The following is a 19,090-nucleotide window of genomic DNA, read 5'->3' as shown; positions in this document are numbered from 1 at the left end:
TGTCAAAGGTGTAATAGACACAGGAGAATCATTGTCATTTAGGAATAAGATTGCAATCTTTTAACGATTAACCGTGCAGCTCTACACAGTTATCAAATATGTCAATATGTAGACATGAAATATTGATTTAAGTTAAAAAGATGTTTTATAATAGGTAAAGAAAGAGGAATTAGAGTGATATGAGATATGTGATATGATATTAAACTAGCTGGAAATCTTTAGCATGCATGTATTTGATGTGTTTTTGACAAGATCAGAACTGGAGTGTATTGCCTCTAGTGTTTCGAGAGTAATTCTGTAGTGGTTGATGGTTGAAGTCTAAAACACACACACACACACACACACACACACACACACACACACACACACACACACACACACACACACACACACACACACACACACACACACACACACACACACACACTGGTGCAGTGCCACGAGCTGAGCTGGACTTCAGTGAGCTGCAGTAATAACTCTCTCTCTCTCTTTCTGATAGAATGATGATGGTCCTGATGTGAGAGCCGGTTCTGGTGATATACTGTTAGTTCACGCTACAGAAACAGACCGCAAAGGTAATTCACATCCTTTCTTCATATGGAAATTGTTCAGTATTATGCATTTGTGTGTATATGTTATGTTCTTTGTTATAGTTTGTATTTAGCATGTGTGTTAGATTGATTTATTCCTACAGTGTCAGTGTGTGATGGAGGTTTCCTGTATATCTTGAGTGTATTTTAATTATATTCCTCTGTTTGTTGTAGATTTGGTGTTGTACTGTGAGGCTTTTCTCACAACCTACAGAACCTTCATAACACCCGAAGACCTCATTAAAAAACTTCACCACAGATATCCTTTCAATCGCATGATCTGTTAGTAGCAGTCAGTCTGTATATGTGTGTGTGTGTTTCTTAACTCCGCTGCACATACACACGCTTCTGTCACAGTCCAGACACTTTCAAGAAGCGTGTCAGTAAAAACACATTCTTCGTGCTGGTGAGAGTCGTGGATGAACTCTGGTGAGTAAATGCATTGTTTTACACATGGATAAAAACTTCTCATTATCAAGCTACACAACAGACTAACAAAAGTTTGCTAACTAAATTGAAGCTATTTAAGAGGAATATCTGTTTTTAATTTTATTATATCATTTTCTTTTTGTCAAAGCAGTGTTACATCTGCCACTAACATTTATTCAAGGAACTTGATCAAATGATTAATGGATTAATTAATTGAGACATTACTCAGTAATTTTCCCAGGTGTTTCCTTATTGTGTCTTTTGTTTGTAGCGAAATAATATTGAAATAAGCCTTTTTTGAACTGAATAGCTATTTAGTGTATACACTATTGAATATATTTAACAATTTTTTAAAAGAAGTCTCTTCTGCTCACCAAGGCTGCATTTATTTGATCAAAAATACAGTAAAAACGGTAATATTGTGAAATATTATTACAATTTAAAATAACTTTTTTCTATATGAATATATATTAAAATTTAATTTATTCCTGTGATCAAAGCTGAATTTTCTGCATCATTACTCCAGTCTTCAGTGTCACATGATCCTTCAGAAATCATTCTAATATGATGATTTGCTGCTTCATGTTTTTGTGGAAACCATGAATAGAAAGTTCAAAAGAACAGATTTATTTGGCTCTGTCCCTGCTGAATAAAGGTATTAATTACTTTCCAAAAAAAGATATTACTGACCCAAAACTTTTGAATGGTATTGAATGTGTGACTGATTGTTCTCTCCATCATGTGATCTGTGTGTCAGTCTGGTGGAGTTGACCGAGGACATCCTGCGGCAGTTGATGGATCTGGTGTTTCGGCTGGTCTGTAACGGGGAACTGAGTCTGGCGAGGGTCCTGCGAAAGAACATCCTAGATAAAGTGGAACAGAAGAGGCTCCTGCGGCACGTGCACACGCTCAAGCCTCTCGCCGCGCGGGGCGTCTCTGCCAGGTAAAGGTCAAAGTTCAGGGGTCATCGGGTATGTTCTAATCTTTGCACGTTTGATTTGTGTTTAATTGGCTCTTTCTCCGAAGGCCCGGCACGCTACATGATTTCCGCAGTCATGAGATCGCCGATCAGCTGACGTTGCTGGACGCTGAACTTTTCTACAAGATCGAGGTGATAAACACAGACTGTTTTAGTTGATGTGATAATGGAACTTTTTTAATTTTTTTATTTGTGGGTGTAAAAATGTAAAAAGTGATGCACAATAACCTGTTGTCATCTCGGTCTTCAGATTCCTGAGGTGCTGCTTTGGGCAAAGGAACAGAACGAAGAGAAAAGTCCAAATCTGACCCAGTTTACAGAGCACTTTAACAACATGAGCTACTGGTACATATTTACTGATACACACCACACTCTTAGTACACATTTTTTTCCCTATATGTGCATCAAGGGCCCTGTGATTTCTGCCATGGTAAAATCACAATGGCAGAATTGTAGAATCCAGTCTTAAAAATGGAATTTAGAGTATTACATGGAATGCCACAGAATTGGGACGTTTTGGATAAATAAATCAAAGTCGGGCTGAACACTTAATCAAATCATAATATCTACTACTGTTTGTGAATACTAAAGCACAAAAGACTGGTGATTAAATATAAGGTCTGCACACTTTTACTTCAATGTTTTAAATTTAATTTCTTTAGCTCTTATATAATTTTTTTATATTTCTATTTAGCTCTAATTTCTTTATCAAATATGAAGTCTGCTCACTTTTACTTCCATGTTTTAATTTTAACAGTAAATGGATATTTATTTAGAAACAAATATTCCTTATATACTATTATAGTATTGATCAGTATTTTGAATAAAAATAAAAATATATATTTTAGTTTTTAGGATTAAAATTTAAATTAAAACTGAGAATATTAAAACTGATTAAAATTGTGAATAATTTCCCAAAACAGCATTCTCAAATCTAAATGACTGGGTTAACACACTTAATTTACCAACAAGGGAAGTGTAACAGTTCCCAGGCTTATCCATGGAGCTCTTCTGTGAAAAAGACTATGGTTTAAATTTATCATCAACTTCTGATAGTTCCAATTCTAGCCCTTAAACGTAATGCAAAAACTGTGGATGTAAATTCGACATGTTGTTCAGATGTACAGTTTTCCTGTATCTAGCCTTAATTAGCTGCGGTGTGGACCACACATGTATGAAGATTGCTTTAAATTTGGCTATGGAGGACTGCTTGAACACTGTAACCTTGTATACTAAACCCTCATGCCCTACATATTCCCCATACTCACTCAGTATTTGTGTACTCAAGTGTAATCCCTCCGATTCCCTAGGGTGCGCTCTATAATCATCCAGCAGGAGAAAGCTCAGGACAGAGAGAAACTGCTGCTCAAATTCATCAAAATCATGAAGGTAAACCACAGTTGACTAGAGTAACACACACATATATGAACACTTCCTCTACTCTCTGAGTGATTTAATGTTTAAATCTGGTCCGTAGCACTTGCGGAAACTGAATAACTTCAACTCTTATTTGGCGATTCTCTCAGCGCTGGACTCTGCACCAATCAGACGCCTGGAATGGCAGAAACAGACGTCTGAGGTCAGTCACACAAACTGATTAAAGCCTACACGTCCTCCTCACTGCTAAAGTTAGCATAACTGACGAAAATCATTCAATAAAAGCAGAATTTTTTTTGTCACCTGTCTTATTTGTCTCCCTTTTCCTGTCTTTTTCCAGGGCTTGGAGGAGTACTGCACTTTGATTGACAGTTCGTCATCTTTCCGAGCGTACAGAGCAGCTCTAGCCGAAGTGGAGCCTCCATGTATTCCCTACCTGTGAGTTTGTGTTTGAAACAAAACTTAGTTAGAAAATGAACTGAAATGGAATTAAGCAAATTAATCATTTGATGCTCATTAAAGTCCTCCCTCTCGGCCTCAAGACTGCTTATCAAAGCATTGTCTGGCGAAATCTGCCTGTTTTGCAACTTTTGAGAGTTAGAAAAGCAGTTTATGAGGTTCATGGCATTAAATTTTGACCTGCATAGTAAAAAAAATAGTATTTTTATATACACTATTATAGAATGTATTAATTATTATGTTGAATTAGCTTTTATTCTTATATTTTCAGTTTTCAATTTAATTTAAGCTTTTTGTACTTTTGTTTTGTGCTTGTGTCATTTTATTAGTTTTTATATTTCTTATTTAGCTTTCATCTATTTTTATTTCAGCTCATTTGTTATTCAGTTAATTTTAGTTCAACCAATTTTTTTTGTTAGTTTCTGAGGAAACATTTATGATTTTTAAGTATGTTTTCTATTTAATATTTATTCTTTATTTTATTTTTAACTTTATTTCAATGACCAAAAATATTTTTTTATAGTTTTAGTTTGTAGTTAACAATTTTCTATGCATCTGCTGAAACTAAAATGATATTTCAAGCAAATAAAAAAAAAGTAATATTTAAATGGTAAAATATGCAAAACTCTATTAATCTGGGTGTAGTATGTAATGTAGCAGTTTTGCTAATAATGTTTTTTTGTTCCCTGACAGGGGTTTGATCCTACAGGACCTGACGTTTGTTCACCTTGGCAACCCGGATTTTATTGAGGGTAAAGTGAATTTTTCCAAGCGCTGGCAGCAATTCAACATTCTGGATAGCATGAGACGCTTCCAGCAAGTGTGAGTAAAGCGCAAGCATCGGATTACACCTTATTCACTCTGCAGTCCAGTCTGGCCTAGACTTCACTCTAACAAACTTAGAATAAAGCAATGAGCCATTAAAGGCTGTGGTCAAATCAAACATCGCTCATTTGGTCACATTTTTATTGAAGTCCATTTGTGCCAAAAATGAAAATTCTGTCATAATTAACTCAATTTGTCCCAAAACCTGAATGAGTTTCTTCTTCTGAACACAAAAATGATATTTTGAAGAATGTTGGAAATCAGACAGTTAATGAACCCCATTGACTTCCATAGTAGAAGAAAATACAATAAAAGTCAATGGGTCCATCAACTGTCTGGTTACCAACATTCTTCAAAACATCATCTTTTGTGTTTGATAGTTTGATAAGTGATACTAAGTCATTGAAATAAGCTAAAAGTGACAGTCATAATTGGCAGTCGAAATAACAACAACAACAAAAACAGACATTGACTTGTCATAATTGTTGTTGTTTTTTATCATCATTCGACTTGCCATGATAATAACTGTCATTATGAGATTAAACATGATGACAAAAAACCATTATGACAGTCATGATTATGACATAAAAATTACCATATCAATTGGCAGTCATAATTATGATATAAAAAGTTGAAATTATAAGATACTTAGTTGGAATTGACCAAAAAACAATTGACGACTGTCATATGTGGCAAAGTAAAATAAAAAGTATTTCATAATTATGACTGTCATAATTTCAACTTGTCATGATTATAACCAAGTCATTATGACAAAATTATGACAAAAAACAATTATGACAGTCATAATTATGATATAACTTAATAAAATTAGGATATAAATTAGGATATTAAAGTTATAATTTTGACATAAAAAGTTGAAACTGTTTTTAATTTGTAAAAATTTTGTAAGGTTTATATTAATGCTATATTATTGTACTGTACTACATTTCATATATTAGTAGCCGATTTCACCAGTAACTGATTAAGAAATTAGTTCAATTATTTATTTTTATCTTAATTGTCTTTGTAGACACTACGAACTGAAACGCAACGAAGACATCGTCTCGTTCTTCAACGACTTCAGCGATCACCTGGCGGAGGAGGCGTTATGGGAACTCTCGCTCAAGATCAAACCACGAAACATCTCGCGCCGCAGGACAGAGCGAGAGGAGAAGACCTAGACGATAGATATACGGTGAGACCTGAACCTCCTGCAGAACCTTGGGAACCCACGCTGCAGTTCTGGGCTGAACCGAGACACGCAAGCTTCAATTTGCACCGATAAACATTGGCAGACATTGGCAGTATTTTCCCCGATTGTTGACTTTAAAACTCACGAGGGGAATCATAATTCAGTTTGAATATACAAATATACAGAAACGCACGCTCAAGAGGACCCCGAACGCTGTGATATAAAGCAACTTTTTTATGTTCATGTGTGGGTGTGCAGAAAGACACTCTAAGAGGACTTGGTTCCTTTGATATTAATACACTGTGCCTGATGGAGTGAGTTCATGTTTGTTTGTAACGTTTGGCCTTCCAAAGGTCAGTCACCTAATGATTCGCCCACTGGGTCGACCTGCAGTCACCGTTCAGACCATATGATTGGGAAACGGGCAGACGTGTGCAATCTTATAACCGTATATAAGGAATATTCACTGATCTGTTAAAATTAATGTTTTGACAGATACGGCGAGTAATGTATAAGTGGAATATATTAATTTGAAAATTAAAGAACGAACTGGACGTTTGGACTCATTTTTCACGTCATCTTGTAGCTATATTGTTTTGTGTGTGACCATGTGCAAGTTTATTATAACCGTTTACTTCACAACGCTGACAACCCATCGAATCCCACAAGAAAGTGTGCGTTTTCACCTTAAAACAAAAAAACTTTTTATATGTACAATTTGCATTGACATTATTTTCATGACAGTGTCTTTTCATGTACATTTCTTCCTCTTACCAATTTTCAATCGCTTTCACAATGCAAAATGCCCCCCAAACAATTTAAAGTGCATTTATAAAGTACAAACAAAATGGTAGTATTTGTACTGAATTTATGGTCATTTAATTTTAAAGGGAAAAATAGGTCACATCCATCAAACACAAGTTTGTTCGGAAAGCCTATTATGCAATTTTTTCAGAAGTTTATGCAAGTTTATTCATTACATAAGTTGTTGCATTCAGTTCAATACATAAGAAATGTTTTATAAACACATCAGAACAAAAAATAATTTGTTCTACTCATGGTTCATGAATGAGGCTAATGGGAAAAGGCTTGATATTTATGAAAATTGAAACTACCCTAATGGTCCCAAAAATAGGCTTCATTTTTCAAAGTTAATTTATCATTTTTTATCTTTTGATTATTGTCAAAGAGTGACCCGAACATTTGCCAGAGCAGACTATGATGTCACAGAGAGGGGCGGGGCTCAGTTTGACACCGTGCATGTGGATGATTTTGATTTGGGATGTGTATTATATTATGTTCTGTATAAATGTACATGTACAGTTGTGATATATAATCTCCTATCATGTAGAGGGCAGTTACGAGGAAATATATTTTCAAACCAAATGAGTCGTGCACTAAAATAACTAACATTATGAGGCAAAAAACACAAGGACTGAATATGCTGTGATCTCTGGGCATCAGAGAGTGTGTGTGAGTGCGCGCGCGTGTGTGTGTGTGTGCGTGTGTGTGCGCATGTGTTTTTTTACAGAAGGTTGTTATTCAATCACGGGAGAAAGGAAGCTAAAAAGGCTTTCTTCAGTGTGTATTGTGCGTCTTGAGATGTTGACGTTTACTGACTCCTGGGATTTCTTTTCCTGTTACACCTATAACATCCTGTATATTCAACCACCAATAAAACTGCTCTCTTTGTATTGTGTTTGTATTTTTCTAACACTACATTTAGCATGTGTTTACAATATAAAAAAGTGCCACACCATTCCCATGTTTAATGGTTATACCATGATATTTTGTTAAATAGACCACTGTTCTGAAGGGGTCAGTAAGATTTCTTTTAATCTTTTTACTGTAATTCATTAAAGATGCATTCAATTGTTCAAAAGTGACAGTAAAGACATCATGTATAATATTACAAAACATTTCTATTTCAAATAAATGCTGTTCTTTTGAACAAAGAACCCTGGAAAAAAAATATTTTTTTATATATTCCATATTAGAATGATTTCTGAGAGATCATGTGATTCTGAAGACTGGGGTAATGATGCTAAAAATTGAGCTTCTGTTTTACAATATATTCAAATATATAGAGACTTCTTTCAAATGTTTTTAAAATAATCTTACTGACCCCAAACTTCTGAATGCTAGTGTATCTTGAAGTAAATATCATGGTAAACGAATATGGTAATCATTCAGCAAGTATTATGTCACTACCATGGTAATACCTTGTTGAAATATCTTGCATGTAAATGAACATTACAATAGATTCTGTACCATGGTATATCCATGGTACATTACCTTCATTTGTATAGCGCTTTTCATGGTATTATTAAAAAAGCGCTATACAAATAAACATGAAATAGTGATTTTTTTTTTTGTCGTCATTTCTTACACTCTTTTATCAGACAAAATTAAATGTACCAATGATGAGATGTGAAGTCACAAGCATGTTCTCTTTAATACTTAAAAAAAAGGTTTGTACAAGAAATGCAAAACTATTTTAAAATATTCACATTTCGGAACCAATTTCAGACATAAATTATACAGTGAAACATTTAAAATAGACACATCAGTGATCGAGAGATTACTATTTTAAATACTAAACAATCACTATAATTCACTAGTATTTAAATAGTATATTCAGAAGTATTTTACTTCATCAATTTTGTCTTATCCTGACCAAACAGTAGTTTATGATCTAGATAAGACAAGAATATCAAACACTGAAATAGTTTAAAATGCCGTTATACTCTTAATGATAGTGATGAAACAAGTTGACTTTTTTATTCTGCAGGTGTGACTGAAAATCTCATGTTTTATAGTGAAATGATATCCCAATGAGACGATTCAGGCAGTGAAAACATCAGTTTTTGCTGATGTACCGTTGTGTTTATCCTGCTACAGGTACTCATCATATGTATCGTTTCAGCACAGATTACTGTGAATAGTATCTAAATTATGACAGATAATGTAGAACATTAACTCTTTTACATATACAGAACAGTTCCTCTTTCAGGTCAAAGGTCACGCTAAGGGTCAGGTGACTCAGAAAAGCAGCAGAAGGTATTCTTAAACCTGACAGAGTTTGTGTGTTGGAAGCATGCAGAAAACTCAAGCCTTCAGGTTTTCTGATCATTTGTGTGCTAATGTGGTCGTGTGCTGGGCTCCAGTAGGGGGCGTTTTACTGGAAGATTCCCGCCTCCGCTAGATATCTCACTGTGTTCGGCCACGCCCCTCTTTAGACTCCGCCCATGGGCGTGTCCATTGACAGAACCCCTCTGCCATTTGCAGATGTCACCGTTTAGGATGTCCTGAATATGCTGAACAATCAGGTTTATTGCCACTGAAGATTTAAAAGACAAAAGAGAAGCAACGGGTTTGAAAAGCAAGACTTAGTTTCATATGGGCAGGAATATTATGGCTCATATTTACCCATGTTATCAACTCCACGAGGTATTATGACATCTGCATATTTCTTGGTCTGAGTTGGAGAGAGATTTCAGAAGTCATGAATGCTTTAAATAACTATCAAATGTTATTTCAGCTTTAGTTGTGTGTGTGTGTGTGTGTGTGTGTTAGTGTGTGTGTGTGTGTGTGTGTGTGTGTGTGTGTGTGTGTGTGTGTTCTCACCGGAAGGCAGAACTCTTCAAAGGCTGGTTTAACAAACGTGGTGTACTGTGACAGAATCTGTTCCAGATCTCGACCTCTCCTCATGTCACGCAGAACTAAACACACAATATTATACAGACACTGTTATAACAGGCAACATACATCTATGCTAATTATTCTAATATTTCATATTTAGGTTACACTTTATTTTACGATAGCCTTGCTACAATGTAAATATACAGTTAAGTAAAGAGTAATATTAATTAACTACATGTACTTACTATAAGGTTAAGGGGTAACACTTTATTTTATAGTTTTCTTGTTACATATGTTACATGTAATTACCGTAGTAATAACAGTAAATGATGCATAATTACATGCAACTAACCCTCAACCAAATCCTAATCCTACCCTAACCCTATAGTAAGTACATGTAGTTGCTTAATGTTACTCAGTACTTAATTATATAATTACACTGTAACAATGACACCTTAAAATAAAGTGTAACCGTTAGTTTTTGATAGTTGGATGTAATTATGCATAATTTATAGTTATCACTATAGAAACTACATGTAACGTGTAACACAGACACTGTAGAATAAAGTGTTACCAAGATTTACATAAATTCAAATTAAAAATGTAACGTAAGCTAAAAACAGTTTCTGAAAATTAAATAAAGTATATAAAACAAATATGGACTATCATTTAAATGTTTGGGGTCAATAAGATTTTTTTTATTTATTATTAAACTAAAACCGTAAGGACACAATAAATTGATCAAAAGTAACAGTAATGACATTTATAATTCTACAAAATATTTCTACTTCAATGCTGTTAAAGTTTAAAGTTCAAATAAAGTTCTTTTGAACTTTCAAAAAATCCATTACGGTTTCTATAAAAATATGAAGCAGCACAAATGTTTTAAACTGATAATATGTTTATTGAGCATCAAATCATCATATTAGAATGATTTCTGAAGGATCATGTGACACTGAAGACTGGAGTAATGATGCTGAAAATTCAGCTTTGATCACAGGAATAAATAACATTTTAATATATATTCACATAGAAAACAGTTTACAATATTTCACAGAATTACTGTTTTTATTTTGTTCAAATAAATGCAGCCTTGGTAAGCAAAAAAAAAATAAAAAATCTAAAAACCCCAAATGTCTGAACAATAGTGTACATAATAATTTTCTTAGTCGTGCATTTAAAGTTCCTCTATTAAGTTTTGCCTAAGTCTAAGATCTTATTTTAGAGTTAATTTTTTTAACTCTTGAAGTGCACTATTTCTTAACTATAATTACTGTATAAATACTTTAAAAAACTGTAATTTTGAAAGTTTGAAAGTTACATTCAAATTTGTTTTTGTTAGTAAATATTACATATAGTGCTGTCAAACTGATAAATCACATCTAACATAAAAATGTATGTTCATATAATGTGTGTTATAAAGTATGTATGATATATACACACACACACACATATAAATATATCAATATATACACACGTTAACAAAAAACTTATGTTAAATGCGATTAATCATGATTAATTGATTTAACAGCACTTATTACATTATATAAACTTCTAAATTATATAAAGACATTGTCTCTACACTTGGTGTGCTTATGTATGCATTACCTCTGCGAGACAGGCGTACATCTGAGTCCGTGTCCACAAACAGTTTCATGTGGAACATGTCTCTGACTTCCTGTGTGTAAAACACCAGAATTCCCTCGAACAGCACCACATCAGCGGGATACACACATATCTTCTCTGGCAGCCTACACACAGTCATTAAATACTCCGTTATCAGACAGACAATCACATACTCTACTATCATGCACATGTGGAGAGAGAGACTGTCTCAGCATGTGTGTCATTGGTTGACGACGTGTTATTTTGAGTAAAAAGTGTGTGTGTGTGTGTGTGTGGCCTGGTAAACCCAACATTAAGGGGACAAAATGTCCTCACAAAGATGGCAATATCTTAAATCCTTGTCCTTGTGGAGACATTTTGGTCCCTATGAGGAAAACAACTTTAAAATAAGACTAAGTGATGTTTTTTTAAATGCAGAAAGTTTTTTATGATGGGTATGGGTGTGTGTGTGTGTGTGTGTGTGTGTGTGTGTGTGTGTGTGTGTGCGTGCGTGCGTGCGTGCGTGCGTGCGTGCGTGCGTGCGTGCGTGCGTGCGTGCGTGTGTGTGTGTGTGTGTGTTATTGCCTGGAATGGGTGACGAAGTCATATGTTGGAATCTCCACCACCTTCCCTTCTACTATATCCTTCAATGTCTGACACATGAACTCCGTATCAAATGCCTCTGGGAGAGAGAGAGAAAACAACATTGTGCATTGAAAACCGACCCACATGTCGCTCCAACCTTGTTTTGCTGACCTTTTACCATTGATTTGTATAAACAAAGTCAATGGACATAAAAGGACAATATCAAACAACATGAGGATGAGTAAATGACGACAGCATTTTCATTCATGGATGAATTATTTCTTATCCTTTTTTACCTGGATGGTCAAAGTTGTACTGGCCTTTCAAAGCTTTGGCCTTCTGTTCTGGAGTGAGAATCCGGTAGAAACTGTCCTGGCTGACAATAGTGACCTTCCTCTGGTGGTGATCCACCTTGTTCTGACCCAAAAGCTCCATGATTTTGGCACACACCGTGGACTAGCAAGAGAAAAACAGCAGTTAATGACCTGGACTAACAGTCTATTGCCCATTTGTAATTGCATCAGCCTGGATATCATTACAGACACAAGACACCAGTTTTTTAGATAAGGGCCTTTTGTCATTGCTTTAGATTATTTGTTTGCAAAAATGACATTTCATTGCCTGTAATTACTTCCTGCATGCTGTTTTCTTGTGCGTTTTATATACTATGTTTTAAATTGCATGCATTCCAACTAAATGCAAGTAAAATGTAATTTATATGTAAAGCAAAAAAGTGAAACATGTTGACTGTGACTAACCTAAGGGACAACATGTAAGTTCTAGGTTTGCATGCATTAAAACGCCAAAGCCGGCAGTATGCATCAGTTTCCATCATGCATGCAGTGTCTCGTACCTTTCCACTGGCTGTTCCCCCGCTCACCCCGATCAGGAAAGGACGGTGACGCGGCCGCTCACTTTCACACAACAGTCCGGCTGGATTCATGTTGGTACAGTAAGAAAAACTTCAAGTAAACCGTTATAGATATGATCGGTCATCGGCTGGAGTCTTCCCGGGGAGGGTGTGGGGTCAATTACCGCCTGGTTTCACTCTCAGCAACGGCCGATTAAAGTACTCCAATATTACTGTATTAGTTAGCAACTGTTAAAGTGAACATGACATTTCTCCTCCACCACGAGGCGCTCAGCGACTCCGAAAGGCATGTACGTATTGAGGCTCATTCAAATCGTATGATGTTTTTTGTCTTACTGGAGACATTTGGAGTTTAGAAGGTGTCATCTTGTGAATGCCTGAGAGTGATTCCTGACATAAGAGTGGAAACGGCACCATTAGTCTATGTCATAATGTTGTTTAAAACAGCCTTGTTTAGTCGCCGCAAACAACTGTGATTGGTTCGTTCTAGTCCAGCGCTGAGAAATGTAACAGGTGTCATGCGACCACTCTACCTATGCACCGCTTGAGTGCAGTCTGGGCGATAATCTACTGAGTTGTGTAAAGATATTGAGACATTTTAATAAATGGTGAAGTGAAAGACTGCACAGAATTAAAAGTAGAACAATTATTTTATCCTGACCAATAAGAGCATACCGCTAAGCCCCGACCAGTGTCGCATCCATGCTTTACTGTTGAATGCCATTCTACCTCCTCTTTCTGTTTATGGTTTCACTTCTGGACGTTGCTGCGTCATGCCTCGCGCGCAAGCTCCATGACACTTGTAAACAAAGTCTTTGCAAATTGTGTTAAAATTTCTTCTGATGTATTGTCTACAAATTTGTTTATTAGGACTCTTTGAAAATACTCTTTTTTTAAGAAATATATATTTTTTAATTGTAAATGGATCACTCAAAAACGACAATTTTGTCATCATTTATGAGTTTCTTTCTTCCGCTCACAAAATAAGATATTTTAAAGAATGTTGGTAAACAAACAGTTGTTGGACCCCATTGTCTTTCATAGTAGGAAAAAAAATAAGTTAATGGGTGCTGTCAACTGTCTCCTTACCAACATTCTTTAAAATATCTTTTGTGTTCAACAGAAGAAAGAAACTCGTACATGTTATGAACAACATGAGGGTGATGACGACAATTTCATTTTTGGATGAACTATCTCTTTAAGAAGGTCTCTTCAATGATGTAATACTTATAATCAGTGTTGGGTGTAATTAATTACTTGGTAATCTAAGTATTGTAATTAAATTACTTTTCCCCTTGAAAAAGTAACGTAAGGGGATTACTCTTAATTTTTCCGTAACTTAATTACAGTCACTTCTGATGTAATTGCATTAAATACTGTAGAATATAGAACAATTCCATATTAAACAAGAGTGTATTTAAAATCAAAATGTAATGTTAAAATGTATGTTTTCAATATAACCTTCTCCCTTTACACACTTTGGTTAGTTCAAGAATAATTTATGCAATTGTATGTTTATTTGAAAGAACTGAAGTGCCGTATCATGTCTATCCTTGTGTTGTTCAACTGTTCAAGGTTGATATGAGAAAGTAATTATAAAGTAGTAATAGAATAGTAGAGTAATTGAATTACACTGTTTAATTACACTGTAATTAGTAGCTAGTAATTCTAATTAATTACTTTTTAGAGTAACTTACCTATCACTGCTAATAATATGCTTTAGTTTATTTCAGAATTTCCAACCCTTAGTTTTGTTTGTAACTGTTGTTTTTTGTTGCAAAATAAACAAAACAATAAAAGCCTTGCAAAACCAGTATTGCTTTAGCTGTATTCATGTTTACCAGTCAAAGGCTGCTGATACAGTGCACTTCATAAGATATTAAAGGATGTTGCAGTGAAAATATTGCAGTGAGCACAAGGTGGAGCCGAACACTTAAAAAACTCCAAAGTGATGAGATGATAGTTTTTTAGTGCTTTAATAAGAAGAATATAAAAACTATAAACGACAATATGATACAATGAACAGCTCTTGGTAATTGCTAGACCTGAACTGGTAGTTTTAGACAGTCAATATAAATTTCAATCATGTTTTGTCCGACCCGTCGCTCAGATGTGGTGGTTTCTGTTCATCTGGATTATTTCTTGACGCCTCCTTTATTAATTCCTCTGCAACAATTTCCAGGGCTTCGTTCCCTTGAACTCTTCGGACTGATTCTCCTTTAGCAGCCAGGATCTCCTCGATGTTTCTATAGCAAATACAGAACAAGCAACATTTAAATTCACCATAGAGTTTTTGTCATAATGTTTTAGAGCAGGGGTTTTCTAGGGGAAAAGTTAAGAGAAAAACAGTGTAATAAATATATTTAAATAAATCTAGCAGTAGAGTTAGAGTACTATAGTGAGTAGAAAAAATTGTATGTAATAGAAAATAATTTTACATTGTTCACAGCATAAACTGGGTCTTTATACGTGAAAGTATATAGATGCTTTTTATTTTGTAGGATAAATCCTCACATGAGGATGAGGGTCAGTGGCATCAAGGCCTGGTTTCACAGACAGGGTTTAGATTAAGCCAGGATTAGACCTTAGTTCAATTAGGATATTTAATTTAACTTTTATAAACATGCCTTAAAAAACACAACAGTACTGGTGTGCATCTTGAGACAAAACAATGGCACTGACATATTTTAAGATCTACCTGTGCAGGTTGCTTTCAGTTAAAACAGCTCAAATATGCATTTTAGTCTCGGACTAGGCTTAAGCCTTGTCCGTGAAACCCGGGGCAAAAGACTGAAAAGCCCTGCTTTAAAGAACACAGTCAAGTACAGCACGGAACATTTTCTTCATTACAGTTTTTAACATTCCAACTTTTTGCGCGGATCAATCACACAGATGAACAAACATACACACCTTTTCCCCTCCAGGTCAGAGAACCAGTTCAGATTATCAGCGATGACGTGATGGTTTTTGCATCCAGGACACGTTACTATGACGACACCCTTGTGATAGGCTATCTTGGATATTTTCTTCATGGAGCGAATGGAGCACACCTAAAGAGACAAAACAGAAAAGTACATGACTGAGCTAAGCAATACTACCTAATCAGGCAAGTCAAAAGTTCCCCAGCTGAAGAGTCACACACGTGCAGGAGAAGTATATGATCGTACTTTGCAGGTGTACACCAGTTGATAGTGCGTTGACTGTACTTGTCCAATGGCTTCAGTCCTGCACTCAGAAGTTGTAAAGCTCCTGCAGAAATTCAATCGGCCTCCATTCTGTGACCCCAGTAAAGAATTAGTGAAGTGCAAGGAGGTGTTTGGGGCTCCTTTCTGTGCTTCCTCATATTTGCCTCTAGCAGGACCGTATGTTTTTGGCACAGACAGACTTTCCACACCACGTGATCTGGTTATTCTCGGTCTGAATAAAGAGAAAAATAATCGAGAGCTCATTGTCGAAACGTTACCAGACTATCAGGCGATATCTCTAATGACGCTGAAATGTCATTTCTGCTCAGACCGATCACTCGTCGCTTGCCGATGACGACAGACAGAGACGCAACGTCTAAACGAAGCCCCGCCTATCATGTTTATTTACCAGTGACATGTGGATTGCATCGAATAGTAAGGGTCATTTACTTACTTATTCAGAATTTTTGGGAACATTTTAATTTTATTTATCTGTCAAGGAGTATAGTATGGTAATCAGTGTCATTGCCTCAGAACTTATGAAATTGCTAGGAAATAATATTAAATGAAAAGCCAAACCTAGATAAACTGAAAGGTATAAATTCAAAAGGCAGAAAATGTAATAATAGCTAGTTATTTCGGAACAATTTGCCAAATTTCCCCTGTTCCTTTAGCCATTGGATTTTGGAGAAGTTGTCAATTGGAAAGAGACCTTTAAAATCTCCAGACACTTTATCTCCAATATTTTTGTGTATGTGTTAAAATAGTACTAACACTTAATTACAACTCAAATAAGTGTGTGTTTTCTTTTTATGATAATACTGGTCACTGGTCAAAATTTTGTGTATTGTGAATTTACTCATTGTATCGAAAATTCTTTATCCACAAATGTAAAATTTTTATTTTACTTATTTTAAAATAGGTCACTGCTTATTAAAAGAAACAAGAATATAACGAAGAATGTTTAACTCTTTGTACTTATAGAGATGTGAATTTACTATGTAATTGATATGTTATTGCCCTTGTATGTTTATTGTTCAAAAGATTGCAATAAAAAAGACATGGATTACATCAGTTTGAGATAAAAGATTTTCGATAAATACATTATATATGTTGCGGGGAGAAGCTTGAACATGCCAAACTTTGCTCACAGTGGTGAAAGTGTTTCAATGACTGATAGCCTGCTCACAGTCTTTAAAGTAAAAATTGCTATAGTCCTGCTGCTGCAAATAAATCTGATGATAACGATGGTGAAATGGTCTTCAAAGAATCTCGTACAAACATATTGTAGCTGAATAATCGAATATACCAAGGTATAGCCTAATTCTGATTATCATGTTATTATCATTTTATTACTGTTTGATTCATCATACTGGTAAACAGTGATAAACCATTCCGAGGGTAAATGTTGTAACATCTGCTTCCATTTTGCCTTTGATGAGGAGACATTGATGATGTCATAGGAACGTCATATTTCCGTTAAACAGTTGTGACTTTTCTTGCCTTCCCGCGAGTCTGTGTCTTGACAGTTTCTACGGTTACAATAAACGGGCAAACGACCTTCATCTCACAAGGATAGTCTGCAGCGTCCGCTCCACCGCGTCAAAGTCACGCCCGCGTGTGCGCTATCAGCGCAGCCCCAGTCAACGCTCCCGCTCGCGCCGCAGTACATATTCTACTACGGCGAAGATCTGGCTCATGAATATTGATCGACTCATGTTGACGTCACGTTCTTTTTATGTCCGTCACGTAACGTAATTAAATATGCATGATCACAGTTTTCATACTTTTTAATTTCAGTTACTTTTTGTATGTTATTTCATGTTGGAAAAGGTATCTACAAAAATTCAGAAAGAAGAAAAAATATATTTAAAAACAGTCAAAAAACATTTTTAAAAGTATGATATCTTTACTTCAAATTATATTTGATAATTAAAGAAGAGGAGCATACATTTTTAGACACAACATTAAATCATTCTCTTTTTAAAAATCACTTGTAAACTTATATAAAACTATATAAAGGAAATATATCAGGTTAACAACAAGACCTTAGATTTAGAAACATAGTTCTATAGAATCATATGAGATTATATTTAACTATATTGATTTTATATAAATAATAAATACTATATATATATATATGTATAACTATGTTATAAATAAGATAAATAAAATAAAATGTGTATTGTTATATTTAAAAAATCCAGGGTTGTTTTAACCCAAATTTGGGTTAAATATGGACAAACCCAACCGTTGGGTTAAAAATGTAATTAAAAAATGTAACCCAACGGGTTAAACCCAAATTTGGGTTAAAACAACCCGGCCTTTTTTAGAGTGAAAAATGATATAAAACTCACTTAGGAAAATATCGCAAGTAGGCAAAAATATCTAAGACATATCAATAATTATTATATGAATAATAAATCTCATGAATACAGTAAATAATAGTAATAATAATTTTGTAATATTTATAAAATTATATAAGACTCAGTAAATATCATAGGTTAGCAAAAATATCTAAGATATGTAAAAATTATTGTATAAATAACAAATATTATAAATAAAATAAATAAGATATACACAAAAGGCCTATTTCTCTCAAATATTGTTCACAAATCTGTCTAAATCCGTGTTAGTGAGCACTTCTCCTTGGCATATCAAGATGCTGATTAGACAGCATGATTATTCCACAGGTGTGCCTTTGGCATTGCATTTATAATTTTGTTCAGTGTATATATTTTGTTCAGTGTATATATATATAGATTTTGATTTAGAAATATATATATATATACACTGAACAAAATATATATATATAATGTATATATATATATAACAATATATATATATAAAATATATATATATAATATATATATATATATATAAAATATATAAAAAAAATATATATATATATATACAATATATATATATATAAAATATATATATATATAACAATATATATATATAATGATATAAAACTCACTAAAGTAAATATCATCATAGGTTAGCAAACATATCTAAGATATATCAATAATTATTATATAAATAATAAATACTATAAATAAAGTAAATAATATATATATATATATATATATATATTCTTTTATATAAGATATATAAAAATATGTATTTTTCAAACTTTGCAGCCGTTTTGGCTCTGTTTGCTCTGTACCCTATTGCCATGCAAATTAAGCTCTGTTTAAATTGAAATGATTCGTCAATCCACAGTCAGTCTAGGCCCGCGGAGTTTCTCTCAGCCAATAAGGACTAGCCTAGCGGTTCAACGTAAAGTTACGTAATTAATATTCATGAGCAGAGCCTTCGCTGTAGTAGAATTCGAGTCAGACGCATCCC

At 34.4% G+C, this 19,090-nt stretch overlaps 3 protein-coding genes across 12 annotated transcripts in view; 1 reads left to right on the top strand and 2 right to left on the bottom strand.

The window, feature by feature from the left end:
• rapgef1b (Rap guanine nucleotide exchange factor (GEF) 1b) overlaps positions 1-7,545 on the top strand; it is a 43,833-nt gene extending 36,288 nt beyond the window's left edge. For all 10 annotated transcript variants that reach the window (XM_077194392.1, XM_077194393.1, XM_077194389.1 and 7 more), the window contains 11 exons: positions 500-575; positions 765-849; positions 927-1,019; positions 1,777-1,962; positions 2,046-2,130; positions 2,249-2,343; positions 3,309-3,387; positions 3,476-3,577; positions 3,716-3,813; positions 4,528-4,656; positions 5,690-7,545. In XM_077194392.1, the coding sequence (XP_077050507.1) occupies positions 500-575; positions 765-849; positions 927-1,019; positions 1,777-1,962; positions 2,046-2,130; positions 2,249-2,343; positions 3,309-3,387; positions 3,476-3,577; positions 3,716-3,813; positions 4,528-4,656; positions 5,690-5,840 (1,179 nt within the window). In that variant the 3' untranslated portion in view covers positions 5,841-7,545. The remainder of the gene's footprint in view (positions 1-499; positions 576-764; positions 850-926; positions 1,020-1,776; positions 1,963-2,045; positions 2,131-2,248; positions 2,344-3,308; positions 3,388-3,475; positions 3,578-3,715; positions 3,814-4,527; positions 4,657-5,689) is intronic.
• A 742-nt stretch (positions 7,546-8,287) lies between these two features.
• On the bottom strand, positions 8,288-13,313 carry uck1 (uridine-cytidine kinase 1). The gene is made up of 7 exons (XM_077194383.1): positions 12,537-13,313; positions 11,980-12,139; positions 11,684-11,780; positions 11,102-11,244; positions 9,479-9,573; positions 9,281-9,329; positions 8,288-9,191 (listed from the first exon to the last, which is right to left on the bottom strand). The coding sequence occupies exons 1-7, from the start codon at positions 12,624-12,626 to the stop codon at positions 8,992-8,994; spliced, it is 834 nt and encodes a 277-aa protein (XP_077050498.1). The 5' UTR covers positions 12,627-13,313; the 3' UTR covers positions 8,288-8,991.
• A 1,201-nt stretch (positions 13,314-14,514) lies between these two features.
• dnlz (DNL-type zinc finger) lies at positions 14,515-16,180 on the bottom strand. Its single transcript, XM_077194382.1, has 3 exons — positions 15,722-16,180; positions 15,465-15,604; positions 14,515-14,800 (listed from the first exon to the last, which is right to left on the bottom strand). The coding sequence occupies exons 1-3, from the start codon at positions 16,001-16,003 to the stop codon at positions 14,638-14,640; spliced, it is 585 nt and encodes a 194-aa protein (XP_077050497.1). The 5' UTR covers positions 16,004-16,180; the 3' UTR covers positions 14,515-14,637.
• Between the last annotated feature and the right edge of the window lie 2,910 nt (positions 16,181-19,090).

The sequence above is a fragment of the Siphateles boraxobius genome, unplaced genomic scaffold (genome assembly GCF_051911475.1).
Source record: "Siphateles boraxobius isolate OS27281-9 unplaced genomic scaffold, OSU_SipBor_1 11, whole genome shotgun sequence".
In the NCBI taxonomy this organism is placed as follows: domain Eukaryota; kingdom Metazoa; phylum Chordata; class Actinopteri; order Cypriniformes; family Leuciscidae; genus Siphateles; species Siphateles boraxobius.
This window is presented reverse-complemented; position numbering and strand designations above follow the sequence as displayed.

What these genes read in the sequence shown, in the direction of transcription:
- uck1 (XM_077194383.1), bottom strand. Translation starts at nt 12,626, where the DNA reads ATGAATCCAGCCGGACTGTTGTGTGAAAGTGAGCGGCCGCGTCACCGT. An exon ending in GACTTCGTCACCCATTCCAG is followed by an intron (nt 11,245 to 11,683) that starts GCAATAACACAC and finishes GACTGTGTGTAG; the next exon opens with GCTGCCAGAGAAGATATGTG. An exon ending in TCGTGGAGTTGATAACATGG is followed by an intron (nt 9,192 to 9,280) that starts GTAAATATGAGC and finishes TTAAATCTTCAG; the next exon opens with TGGCAATAAACCTGATTGTT.
- dnlz (XM_077194382.1), bottom strand. Translation starts at nt 16,003, where the DNA reads ATGAGCTCTCGATTATTTTTCTCTTTATTCAGACCGAGAATAACCAGA. An exon ending in AACTGGTGTACACCTGCAAA is followed by an intron (nt 15,605 to 15,721) that starts GTACGATCATAT and finishes TTGTCTCTTTAG; the next exon opens with GTGTGCTCCATTCGCTCCAT. An exon ending in TCTGACCTGGAGGGGAAAAG is followed by an intron (nt 14,801 to 15,464) that starts GTGTGTATGTTT and finishes TATTTGCTATAG; the next exon opens with AAACATCGAGGAGATCCTGG.